General features: G+C 44.6%; 1 protein-coding gene across 3 annotated transcripts in view; it reads right to left on the bottom strand.

The window, feature by feature from the left end:
* The window catches only part of Matn2 (matrilin 2), a 149,628-nt gene that overhangs the window by 130,846 nt on the left and 4,483 nt on the right, over window positions 1-14,299 (bottom strand). For all 3 annotated transcript variants that reach the window (XM_017595223.3, XM_039080152.2, NM_001427155.1), the window contains exon 2: window positions 20-181. In XM_017595223.3, the coding sequence (XP_017450712.1) occupies window positions 20-158 (139 nt within the window). In that variant the 5' untranslated portion in view covers window positions 159-181. The remainder of the gene's footprint in view (window positions 1-19; window positions 182-14,299) is intronic.

Here is a 14,299-nt window from a genome sequence, read left to right as displayed (position 1 = left end):
TGCAGGGACCCTCACTCACCCAGCAGTGCAGTCTGCGGATGCATCCTGCGGCCTCTGGAGGGGAACCTGTCTTGGGGACGACGCTCTCTGGCTCCAACTGGGAGGACCAGGAGGAGCTGCCCAAGCATCAGCAAGCACCCCACCAACATCTTCTCCATCTTCAAGAGGAGCAGGTCTGCAGCTGTATACAACACGAGAAAGGCAAGTGAGATTTCTGGGCATCCCTGACGTTGGGGTGCTGCTTCCCCATTGCCCTGATTTTTCAGGTCCCAAACATGCTACTTGTCTGATTTTGCCCCTTCCAAACATGAGGGTGCCACATGTTGGGCAGGTCCTCTGGAGTACTCGAGCTGGGGGGGGGGTGAGGGGTCCACTATCACCTTGAAGGTTATCAATTCAAGTTACTACTTATTAATCATAGGCACATTCTACATCTTAGATTTGAAAAAGGGAAAGGGCACGCTAGAATTCAGATAGTAATGGTCTTTCTGCCTATCAGCAGCAAATTGCACAAATTGATAGGCACTAATGTCCCTAGAAATCAATGTGACCTCACGTAGTATGACGGTGCCAGTTGTGCGCTCCCAACTCCAACCCCAGCCTCAACCCCAGCCTCAACCCCAGCCTCCTGCATCCTTTCTATTTTGATAGAGAATTGCTATGTAGTCCGAGTAGATCTTGAACTCATCATCCTCCTGCCTCAGCTTATCATGTAACACCACACCAAACCTGTATTCATTTACCAAGAAGGAGCAGAACACAGTGACTAAGGCCAGAACTCTGTCCTAGGCCGGGTTCCTGTGCCAGTCACATCTAAATCCTTTACTTGGATTAACTCATTGATTAAGCTAACATTCTTCCTACATTCCCGAAGGAGCAGTGAAGTCCACTAGCTTGCCAAGGTCGTGCATAGCATCAATCAAGCACAGAACTAAACAGACACAATGTAAAATCCCAGGTGTCCATTCAGGAAAGGTCACGGCTGTTTACTGATATAGGCAGGAAGAGGGCAGGGATGAGGCAAATACCAGTTTCAGGAATTAAAACAAACAACCGCCCCAACCACGGTTCAGCAGATTGCTTTTAGGAGCTGACCTGCTGAGGAGCTCAATCCTGTCAACTCCCGAAACTTTACTAAGTATCAAAACTGTACTAAAAATAGGCACCGTTGATTTAGTGCGGTACTATGTGCCAGGTACCGGGCAAAGGCTTTGTACACACTAAGTGATGGAATTCTTAAAGTAACTCAAACAAGTAAACTAAATTCATTCATTATAGATAACTCTTCTCTATCTTCCCCCATTTAAATAGTTTAGAGTCCTCTAGATGATCTGGACACTTTTTATACCTTTAATTCTGAGATTCCTTCTGAAAAGGAAAAGGAAGGAAATGTAAACTATCTTGTCTCTTTTTCTTTTCTTTTTTTTAAAAATTATTTTACTTTATGTGCGTAGGTTTTTGGCCTGCATTTATGTCTATGCACTACATGAATGGAGTCCAGAAGAGGGCATCAGATCCCGTGGACCTGTGGTTGTAGAGAGCTGGGAGTCATCAAGTGAGTGCTGGGAGCTGATCCCCAGTCTCCTCAAGAGCTGTCAGTGCTCCTCCTTACTGGTGAGTGCTCCTCCTTACTGGTGAGTGCTCCTCCTTACTGGTCAGTGCTTCTCCTTACTATTCAGTGCTCCTCCTTACTTGTCAGTGCTCCTCCTTACTGGTCAGTGCTCCTCCTTACTGGTCAGTGCTCCTCCTTACTGGTCAGTGCTCCTCCTTTCTGGTCAGTGTTCCTCCTTACTGGTCAGTGCTCTGTTTGGTCTCTTGCCGTGCAGTGTAATGCCAAGTGCGGGCTCCCAAGACCTGGTTGCCCCTGAGAGAGAGTCTGCAAGTAGACCCAAGTGATACTTGCCCCCAGATTATTTCTAATTGGTAAATAAGGATGCTGACAGCTAATAGCTGGGAAAAAGAGACATAGGCAGGTTTTAGAGTCCCCAGGCCTGGGGTGGGGAGTTGAAAGAAAACCACAAGGAGGAGAAGAAAGGAGGAGGAAGGAGGAGCTACCATGGTTTAGGTGAGTTCATGAAAATGTGGCCCTGAGGACTGGCCAACTGGAGTTAGAGCAACTCAGATGAAACATAGTAAGTAATAATTCAAGGTTAGCCATAGGAAATAGATCTTACTAGCATAAAGGGTGTTGATTAGGCTTTTTTGCAAACACAGAGGTTGCATGTGCCTTTTATCCAGGAACTAAATGGTCAAAGACAGCGTAGAAACCCTGGATTGGGATTAAATACTTTCTACAACAGTCGAGCCATCTCTGTAGCCATTGGCTCTTCTTCTAATCTTAAAACCTATTACTTGTCTTCACAATGGCTCAATATTAATCATACAATTTGCTATGACATAGATGGTGTGACATCATCACTGTGAGTGACTATGACATAGATGGTGTGACACCACCACTGTGAGTCACTAGGATACAGATAGTGTGGCACCATCACTGGGAGTCACTAGGACACAGATAATGTGGCACCATCACTGGGAGTCACTAGGACACAGATAGTGTGGCACCATCACTGTGAGTCACTAGGACCCAGATAGTGTGGCACCATCACTAGGAGTCACTGGGACACAGATAGTGTGGCACCATCACTGGGAGTGAGTTACTAGATTTTATCTTTCTGTGTCTGACTCACTTAGTGTAGTAGACTATCATCCAGTTTAATCTGTTTTGAAACATACATAAATATATTATGAACTGAACTCACCCTGTCAGGCTGAGGGACAAGCACCTTTGTCCATGAGCCATCCCTCCAGCCATATCTGTTCTTATTCTTATTTTTATGCATTTACATGTTGATTTTAGAATTTGTTTTTCAAGATAGGGTCTCACTATCTAACTCTGGCTGGCTCCAACTCACAAGGATGTCCTACCTCTGCCTCTCCAGTATTGTGATTAAACTGCTCACCACCGTGCCAAGCTCTGATCTAAGGTTAAAAATGGGTTAAACACAACTTTATTAAACCAGTACAATTTCTAACCATACGCTAAATATCTATCCTTACAGTTGAGTATAGTTCATACCCCTTATCAAAGAAACTTCTTAGCCCCATGGTGGTGTTGAATGCCTTGATCCTAACACTCAGGAGGCAGAGACAGGTGGATCTCTGTTTGCTTGAGGCCAGTCTAGCCTCAAGGATCTGGGTTTACACAAAAGAAACCCTGTTTCAAAAACAAAAACAAACAAACAAAAAGAAACTTTTCTTAGCAACAAAGACTATTACAGAAAATCACAGCTAAAAGATCAAGAGATTGTGTAGTACCCAATTCTCACTGACATGCTTAAAATATGTTTTTGCATGTAAGGCTCTGGGATCATTGTGGAAGAGGGGCTGGAAAGACGGTAAAAGCCAGAGGAACAGAAGGGTTGCCATGAGGTTGTGAGTTCTAAAAATGCTAGAGATGCAACACACATGAAATCTCATCACAGCTCCTTAACAAGACCTGAATACCATCACCACCAATGATAACTCAGGAAGGGGAAAGCTCACAGGGCCTAAGGCCTATACAAAGAATGACAGGCAACTGGGAAATGTGGAGAGTGAGACATGGTCTTCCTCAGGGAAGAGCCCCTTCCATGGCAGCATGCTTTCCAATAACAAGTGGTCAGCCCCCACATCATACAGGTAACATACACACTGAGCAGCTTGTATTTCAATTAAGACAAAGGGGCCATGAATTTGACAGAGAGTGGGGGTTGGGGGGATGGAAGAGACTGGGGAGAGAAAAGGAAAGGGGAAATTATATAATTAAATTATAATTTTAAAACAATAAATTATACTTTAAGGAGATGCAAATCCCTAGTATGATAAATTTTTATAGATTCTCTATCAGATTATTATACCACCTCAGAAATACACACAGCTAAGATAACCATACAAATCCAGATCTGTCTGTGATTTGTGTGTGTGTGTGTGTGTGTGTGTGTGTGTGTGTGTTATAGCTATGATATACACATGGCTTCTGCTGTGTTTGCTTGTATATGTGAAAGACAGAAATTCATCAGCATTATCTTCCTCCCTCTCCTGAATCCAGATCCTTCACTGACTCTAGAGCAGCAAGTTGCAGGGTCCTCCTGTCTCTCACTCCCAGTGCTCACTGCAGACTGCAAACGTTCATTGCCAGGCCTGGCTTGTGGCCCTTCCAGGGATCTGAACTCAGGTCCTCAAGCATGCTCAGCCAAGATTTGACCTGCTAAGTCATCTCCATATCTCCTGGTTTACTATTATATATATAAAATAGTATCCTTTCTTTCCTCCACACTGAAAAAAAATAAAAAGTTTTCTTATGTTTTCAGAATCATTCGGTGTTCTGTGAATAACGCCGAACATCCCTGCACTAATGTTAAACATTTGGAAGATGATGTAATGAATAATTATCATTTCCCCAGAATAGGCCACATTGCATTGTGGTTGTGCTTAACTAGACTTTTTTTTTAACTTTTTATTGCTTCTTTGTGAATTTCACATCATGCACCACAATTCCACTCATCTCCCTCTGCCCTAGCAACCTCTACCCCACAACAGAGAAAAAAATCTCCTTGTGGAAGCTGTGGTGTGTCACAGTGTCCACAGTGTACGCTTTCGTCCACACTTCTTTGCTTGCAAGTATTCGTTGCAATGACTCATTGGTCTGGTACGAGGCTACACTATCAATACCGGAACCTCACTGGCACTCTTCTCTGATATCTGTTGTTGCCTTGTGTCATGGAGATCCTGCAGTTTTGGATCTGTAGGGCCAGCCCCTTTATGCAATCCTGCAGTTCATCAATAGGACACAAGATACTGGGGTGGGCCAATTCAAAGTCCTGGATCTGGGCCTGAGGGATAGCTGAGCTGGTCAACCTGCCTGCTCTCCCTCACTCTCTCCCTCAGGACTAGATCACCAGCAACCCCCCAAACTAGGGTCAGCTCTTCTCTGGAGGCAAGGTGGACGGCCCACTATTCAGAATGCTGCAGCAGGAAAGGGACAGAGCCAGCTCTCTACCTGAAGTAGGTGGCAGGGGGTAAGGGTGAGGCAGAGGCATATCTCCCTACCCTGCACTGCCAAACAGCAGACAAGTTGTGGGGCCAGTTTTCCCACACTTATACCCTCACGGCAGCTCACCCAGGCCCAGTCGTCAGGATCAGCTGTACTGTGCTGCCCAGGTAAGGGTGCTTCACTAGATTTTAAAGAATGTCAAGTCACTATCATCAAGCAAAAGGTACAGAAGACAAGGGAGAGAAAGAAAGAAAAGTAAACAAAATCAAATATTTCAAGACATCTAACTAGGTGGTTACTTGCCTTTCTCTGCCTCAGCCTCCTCATCTTTAAATTGAGAAAACAATAGACACCGTTTGTCTTAGTCAGGGTTTCTACCGCTGTGATGAAACACCATGACCAAAAAGTAAGTTGGGTAGAAAGGGATTTATTTGGCTTACACTTCCAGACCACAGTCCATCACCAGGGAAATCAGGACAGGAACTCATGCAAGGTAGGAACCTGGAGGCACGTGCTAAGGCTGACATCATGGAGAGGTGCTGCTTACTGGCTTGCTCCCCATGGCTTGTTCAGTCTGCTTTATTATAGAACCTGGGACCAACAGCCCAGGGATGACACCACCCACAATGGACATGGCCCTCCCCCATTCATCACCAGCTGAGAGAATGCCTTACAGTTGGATCTCATAGAAGCATTACTTCAACTGAGGCTCTTTTCTCTGTGATGACTCAGCTTCTGTCAAGTTGACACACAAAACCAGCCAGTACACTGTTTATGAATTCAATCAGTTTGCAGACATATGTATGTACATACACACACACACACACACACACACACAAGTACCTGGCACATAAATGAGCACTGAATAAATGCTAGCTATTTTTGTTACTCTTTTTTTTACTTTATTTATTTATTTATTTGGGAGGGTGGGGGGCACGCAGATGCCACAGTGTGCACATGCAGGTCAGAGGACAACTTGTGGAAGTCAGTTCCTTCCGTCCACAATGTGCACGGAACCTAGGAATTGAACTCCGGTGTCAGATTCAGGGACAAGGATCTTTATCCTCTAAGCCATCTTGCCAGCACTACCTGTCATTCTTATCATTCTACACACAAGCCAATTAGTAGAGAATATACACTAATTTTGCCATGGTGAGCCATTTAAAAGATGTTTACATTTATTTTTTTATGTATGTGTATACACATGTATGATACATGTATGCTACAGTATGCACATGAAACTTGGAGGACAACTTGCAAAACTTGTGAATTCTACATGTGGACTCCAGGAAGTAAACTTAGGTCGTCAGGATGGGCAATGGGCAACTTTAACCAATGAGCCATCTTATCAGCCCCCAAATCACAATTTTTAAATATATGTAAGCATCTGAAAGTATTTAAAGTTTTCTTATTTCAAAAGGAAATGGCATGGTAAGCCACAAACTGGTTCAAGATATTTGTAAATATTTTTGATAAATTATTTGTATAGTTAATATAAAAAAGTATACCCTTTTCAATTAAAAAAAAGAACCACTTTAAAATATGCAAAGGTTTGAAGAATTTTTTAGTTTGGTTTCTATTGCTGTGGGAAGGCATCATGACCATGGCAACTCTAATAAAGGAAAACATTTCCTGGGGGCTGGCTTACAGTTTCAGAGGTTCAGTCCATTATCATCATGGTGGGAACATAGCAGTGTCCAGGCAGGCATGGTGCTGGAGAAGGAGTTGAGAATCAGCAGGCAGCAGAAGGAAACTATCTATCGCTGGACGTAGCTTGAAAATATAAAAGACCTCAAAGTCCACCTCTACAATAATACACTTCCTCCTGCAAGGCCACGCCCTATAGTGCCACTCCCTGTGGCCAAGCATTCAAACACAGAATGAGTCTATGGGGGCCATTTCTATTCAAACCACCATAAAGAGGATAACCAGAGGACAAACATGAAAAGATGTTCAAATGTTAGTTGTTAAGGAAATACAGATAAAGGCACCATGACACACCGTGACAAACCTGCTGGGGTAGCCACCACAGCGCAATGCCCGCCATGTTGAAAGGATGAAAGAACATTGGAACCCTCACGATTTGTTGATAAGCATGCAAACTAGCATGTCATTTTGGAGCATAGTTGCCAGCTTCTTATAAAGTTATACCTAAATAACACGGCACAAGGTAACTCAGTGTCTCTATTCACCCATGCTTTTAGCCCAAAAGGCCACACCCTGGGAAACCCTTCAACCTCACGAAAATCAAAAGCATTTTCTTCTCCGAGTCCTGACCCTACAGGGAAGACCAGAGCATCCGTCCACATGATAACTCTTTCTCAGATGTTTACAGTGGCTGTTCTTTCCAATGCTGAATATGGAAACAGCCCAGTGGCTGTCAGCTGCTGAGTGGAAAACAGATTAGAGTGTCCATACACTGGACCCCTACTGGACAACTAGTAGTGCTCCGCTTGCTGAACCCCAGAACCACACCAAATGAAAGCAACAGACACAAAAAGACTACTCTCTGCATTCTCTGACTAGAGGAAATTTAATAAAGGGCAACGTTACATAGCAAGAGCAGGAAGCAAATCAGTGGGCTTGTGGGTAAGAAAAGGGAGACAGCCCTGGGGAAGCCAAAGAGAAAAGCTGGGGCTATAGAAATGTTTACATTATGGCTATGATGGAGCGATGCATTTGTTGAAATTTACCAAATCATACCTTGTAGAATTAGTGAAGTCCACTGTAAGTTAAATTTCAAAAAAGCTATTTAAAATAAAGGAATGGCATCGAAGAAGAGTGGAAGGAAGGGTTGGAATATTGTGGAGCACTGTCTTCTGGGCATGGCCTGGCTGTAGCATGGCTGAGCTCTTGGCAGCTCTGGTTACCTAGACCTGCCCAAGACTGGGTGGGCCTGTTAACATCTCCCCACGCACAGAAGACAAGCTCCCAGGCCCTGTCCCTCCCTGGGGATCTCTAGGTAGCTAATGGTTGCTAAGAAAGAGAGAGAGAGAGAGAGAGAGAGAGAGAGAGAGAGAGAGAGAGAGAGAGAGAGATTGATTTTCTTCAGTAGTGTAGCCATTGTAAGTTGCCCGTTCCTGTAACCAACCTTAAAACAAACACACACACACACACACACACACACACACACACACACACACACACACAGAAAGATAGAGAGAGAGAGGCACACACACACAGAGACAGACAGACAGACAGACAGACAGACAGTGAGACAGACAGTGAGACAGATCAGGAGATAAAGTACTTTCTTCTCAAGGCTGGAGATCTAGTTAGAAAGAACTGACTACAAGGCTGCTCTCCACCTCCACGTGACCCCCATTAAAGCTTGAGGACATAAAAGTAGATGTGCTGGGAAGAGGAAGGGGATGAGTGGGAGAAGGGAGGGACCAAGAAAGGGTAATGGGGGCAAATATAGTCTAAATGCATTGGGCATGTGACTGAAAGGATGCTAGTGAACATATTCACTAGCATATGCGAATTAACATAGGAAAGATACTATATAAATACCTAATAATGGCGATGTTATGTTATATAATTATTATAGTCAGACAATATGGAGTTTTCACATAATGATAAGTTGATGCATGTCCTCTCAAGTCCATGGTGCTTTCTCGGTTTGGCACTTAGAGCTCTTGGAATCTGAAGAATACGTAACATCCTTGAGAGGAAAATGAACTGGCTGTTAAGGACAGTCCTTTCAACTCTAGAGCAAAAGAGGAGAACTTTTGTGTGAGAAACAGTGAAGCAACAGGGGGCACGGAGAGAATGTTTTGAAGTGATACCAGCACTTTGACTTCTGTTGTAGCCATTTGTCTCCTTTCCCTGAGACAATGAGTTCTTTGTATAGCTTTGCCAAGGGAGTGGGACAGAGAAAGGAGGCTGCTCTCGCAGCCTTCTAAGCACCACTGTCTGACTCACCAGGCAAGGGTCCCTCCACAGCCAAGAACAATGAGCTGTGGGTCTTGAGAGATCTGGCTGTGATATCCGTGCACCTCACTTGTGTGTCCTAACTCTCTGGTCTTCAGTTAGCCATCAGTAAGTGAAAGTGAAGCCATCATGAAAGTGGTGTCTCTGTCTGAACAAGAACACGGGCCCAGTGCACCCTGCCCTCCTAGAAAAGTGTACAGCCAGCATTTAGCCCCGTGCACACAAGAAAAGGAAGTGGCAGGCTGGGAAGAGGCTCTGGGGGCGAACACACTTGCTATCCAAACAGCAGTCTGAGTTCTATCCCCAAAACCCATGTGGCTGGTAGCAGGAAGTTGGAACAACCAACTTCCACAGGTTGTTCTCTGACCTCCAGATGTGTGTTTATGGACATACATACACACAAATTCATACAATAAAAATGTAAATGTAAGTAAGAAAAAAGTAGGAAGAGCAGTAACATTGGCCTAGTGCATGGAACCAAGTATTTTGCAGACTGTCATCTCATTTGATCTCCGCCAAAGCAGGTAAGATCTTATCTTTTTTTTTTTTTTTTTTTTGGTTCTTTTTTTCGGAGCTGGGGACCGAACCCAGGGCCTTGCGCTTCCTAGGCAAGCGCTCTACCACTGAGCTAAATTCCCAGCCCCAAGATCTTATCTTTGAGGAGAGTGTGCTAAAGTTTATAGATAGAGAGCTTCCAAGGTCTCAGAGCTACTTAACTGGTAAAACCATAAAGACTACCCCCATGCCACCTCTCAGGCAGTCAGAGAGAGGCAGAGGGACATCACTGTGTCCCTCACAGACTTCTGTCAGCATATATAATACATGACTCTAAGCAGTCACAGATAAACAGAGAATAAATCTCAGAGGCGGCCCCTCCTATCTCTCTTCCTCCCACTATCAGAACTGCCATCTCCTGCGTGGCCAGCAGACGGGAAACCAACGTATGCTGAAACATAAGGGCACCCATAGGCAGCTCAAAATTTTACACCCTGGTTATTACCGGATTGACCTGACATGACTGACTGTGACTTCCAACCAGAAGTGAAGATTTGCTGACATATCAGCTTGTCCAGGCAGGGACCCATCCATCTTCTCTTCCTCAAGTCCTTTTGTGGTCAAGGTTACCCCTTGGCTTAGCTGTCTACACCTAGACCAGTAACTGCAAACCAGTTTCCATCTGCCCTGTATCCTGATGGTATTCAGGAATGCAAAAACTTCACTTTCTTCTCTCGGCCTCCTTCCTGCCTTGAGGCTGTTTTCCGTGGCTGCAGCCAATTTTACAGCCTAGGCCTTTCGCACCCAGACTCTCTGAGGCACTGCTAAAAGGTCCATTCCTTCATCTGTTTAAGGTCTGCCAATGGCCTCACTGAACAAATGTTATCCTCAAGCCCCTCCATGACTGACCACTGGCCATCTCTCCCCCATATGGATGTCCCTGCATTTACCCTTCCGAGTGGAGCCTGAAGCACCCAGATGGTTTTGCAATGGGTGGCCTTCCTCTGCTGGGTCCACAGTCTTCAGTGCTTACTCTCTGTATTAATCAGGATGATATTCGCCCTCCGTGTTTGACTCATAGGTCACTCACGCAGTAAGATGTCCTCAGGTTTTCACAAGGATTGACTTCCACACATCACAGATGGGCTTGTTGTCTGTGTCCGCGTACTTCATTTATTTTTCTTGCCACCTCAAATCTCTTCTTGTCTAGGCTACTCTTCCAGATGATGCCCTGTCACCTGTGTCTCCCATAATGCTGGTTCCAAATTTTGTGAATAAGTTTGTATAGTATCAATGTTTTAGACAAATGCCTAATCGATAGAAGATCAATCAAGGCCAAAGGAAACTGGTAACTTGAGCCCCTGTCTTTGCAAACTGTGTTTGCTCAGATGTCGTCAACCCCAATAGCAGGTTCTCATTTTCCTAATGGCAGGCCCCTCACGTGCAATCTCTTTATGAAATAATGTTTTAATTCATAAACTTGAGCTGGAGAGATGGCTCAGCCGTTAAGAGCACTGACTGCTCTTCCAGAGGTCCTGAGTTCAATCCCCAGCAACCACATGGTGGCTCACAACCATCTGCAATGGGATCCGATGCCCTCTTCTGGTGTGTCTGAGGACAGCGACAGTGTACTCATATACAATAAACAAATAAATATTAACAAAAAATAGACTTATTTACTGTATTTTAACTGTGTAAATGTTTCGCCTTCACGCAGGTGTGGGCACATGTGTGGGTAGTGCCGTCAGAGGTAGGCAGAGGGCGTTGGGTCCTCTGGAACTAGAGTTACAGGCAGTTGTGAGCCTCCATATGGGTGCTGCAGACACAAGTACTCATAACCACTGAGCCACCTCTTCAGCCTATCACATGCAATTTCTTGACCAACTTAAACAGATATTTTCAAAAGACTATAAATGAACTATCAAGATGAGTCGGTGGTCACAGATCCATACAATCCACGGATGTTTTGGATTGTAAAGCCATATATGAACTTAAAAATAATGCTTTTCGGTTAAGAGCACTGACTGCTCTTCCAGAGGTCATGAGTTCAATTCCCAGCAACCACATGGTGGCTCACAACCATCTGTAAAGAGATCCGATGCCCTCTTCTGGTGTATCTGAAGACAGCTACAGTGTACTTATATATAATAAATGAATAAATCTTTTAAAAAAAAATAATGCTTTTGATGAAAAAAATTGTAAAAATAAAGTTCTACTTTTGTTTTCACAAAGTGATGTTTTTGAGTGTTACTTGCCTCTCTAACACAGATGATGTCTTAACACTAAAGATCTATCCGAGGTTCCCAGTATTTTTATTTCTACGCTGCTTGGGATGCAGTCAGTTTCCAATCCATGTATTATATGTCACTAGAAATTTTATCCCACGCCAACAGTTCTAACTAACAAAACGTGTGGACAGTCAGTGTAGGGGAGTGGACAGTGAAAGGTAGCCTGGTCCTAGGTTGAGCTAAAGGCTTTGAAGTCCTGGAGACCCTGAAGGGACAGTAGGTGCTTCACCTGCTCCCAAGCACCAGCCCCTGTCACCAGCTGCAGTCCTCCCCCCTCCCCCACCCCCCATAGATTTGTGGCCATCAGTCATGTAAGGACAATGCCCCAAGCCCTTCTTCATGTAAATGAGGCATCCCTAATATTTCAAACCAAGATAATGGGAAAAGAGACGTGACCTGTGGTCATGTAGGCTCAAGACAGAGATCTTCATGCTAATGAGGTACCTAGCGGTCTTGAGGGCATAGCCAATAAGTTTTCTTTCTCAGACATTCCTCCCTGCAAAAGGTATTTAACCTCAGGCCCACCCTGAGAAGTGGAATATGATTTTACACATCCACTCTCCACCACGGCCATAAATGGCTTGGAACCACAGACTGTCTCTTTTCATCGAGATGCGCTATGGGGAGCCATGGAGAAGCCTTCGATTATAGAGCTACGATCTAGTCTCCTGAAGAAGGCCTCTCTGCACTCCCAGTCATCAAGCCAAGAACAATCACCGTGGGACCATCTGGAGCTCCCCTTCCCCTCCCCTCCATGGCTGTGGGCTAGATGAAGCCCATGGGGCCCCCAACTCCATTCTCAGCAATTCCGCAGCTCCCAGTGGTGCCTGGATGTCCAAGTGCATGAAAAACAGACAGCTCTAGCCTTGAGCGGGCCAGTGACCCGGAACCAGTTCTGGCTTTCCACCCCCTAATCAGTGTCCTGGGATTCTCTACAGCCTACACCTGCCTGGGTGAGGTGTGGGGTAAACACAGTCAAACTCCCCACTTCCTGCCTCCCTAAGCAGCTGTGCCCTGTGGCAGAGTGGATGTGGAACCCACAACCCTTTAGATTTTTAGTATGTTTTGAAAGCATACATCCACACTCTACACCACCTAGCTACACATTGTGGTACTCTTTTTAAATCAGCCTTAGCTTAGGAGTTAAGAGCACTTGATGCTTTTCCAACTAAACTTCTAAGACTGAAGTTTAGTTCCCAGAACTTATTTTTGGCAGCTCCCATAACGGCAGCTCCAGGGAATCTGATGTTCTCTTCTGGACTCTGTGGGTACCCCCACACACTCTCATATAAACTCTTATATTCTCCCTCTCCCTCCCCCTCGCCCTCCCCTTCTCCATCTCCCTCTCCCTCTCCCTCTCCCTGCCCCTCTGGCATTAACCCTCCATTGCAGATGCATGCCTCCATTCAGTGTCTTCATTTAGGCCTGAATGGAATTATGACAACTGAGGTACTGGGTAGGCTATCACCCTTTGGAAACAGTGTGAATGGAAATAATTTAAGCAGCTCCTAAGAGCTGAGTAGATAAACTATAACATGGTGAGATACTGTGTGGCAGCAGGAATGAATCACTGCTTTGTATACAACATAGTGTACATGATAAATTATCAGTATAATAGTGAACAAGGTAAAATACTAATCTGTAATCATAGGAATCAGTACGGTGGCTACATGAGAAGATTGGCACTCAGACATGGGTATAAACAGGAATTCTGGGTGCTGGGATTATTCTGTTGATAAATCAAACTACTGTTTATATCCTTGTTCATGTCCAGCATCTTCCTTGATTTGTGTACTTTTCGATATGTTAGCATCACAAAAAGTTGAATTCTAAAAATTAACCTCTGTTGACAGAGGTACTTCAGAAGATAGGTAGTAATTCACTTGAACGCAATGTGGAGCTTTAGAGGTACAGAGCCAGTAGGTGGTTACATTGTTCACTATGTGAAGCTCCACTGACCTACACTGTGTCTATCTTTATACACTTACTCAGTTACTGTCTTTCAGTGCTGAGAATGGAAGTTGTAGATTAAGCTCAGTTGGTAAAGCATTTGCCTACCATGTTGTAAGGTCTGGAGTTCAATCCCTAGAGCCACCAGAAATAACTGCATGCTGGGAACTGAAACCTGATCCTTGCACGTGCTAGGCAAGCATTGTCTTGTAGAGCTACAACCCTAGATTAGCATTCAATGCTAAGCAAGGTTCGGTTCTCAAATCCTGCTATGGACCAGCCAGAAGTGAAGCATTTAAAAAATACTTCATAGGGTCCTCTTTGACACGGGTCACCGTGTATCTTCTAGAGGGGAATGATTAGTGAACAAGACTGTACCACTGCCATTCCCCAGAGCACCCTCTCAAACCCTATGCAGGGAGAGTAATAGCATTCTAAAGGTGTCCCTGTGCTAAAGGAAATTAAGAACAAGAATTAAGACCACCAATCAAATGACCTTTAAAATAATAAAAACTCCTTTAAAACAGATACTGAAGAGATGGCTCGGCGGTTAAGAGCACTGACTGCTCTTCCAGAGGTCCTGAGTTCAATTCCCAGC

Source organism: Rattus norvegicus, chromosome 7, assembly GCF_036323735.1.
Source record: "Rattus norvegicus strain BN/NHsdMcwi chromosome 7, GRCr8, whole genome shotgun sequence".
Classification (NCBI taxonomy): domain Eukaryota; kingdom Metazoa; phylum Chordata; class Mammalia; order Rodentia; family Muridae; genus Rattus; species Rattus norvegicus.
This window is presented reverse-complemented; position numbering and strand designations above follow the sequence as displayed.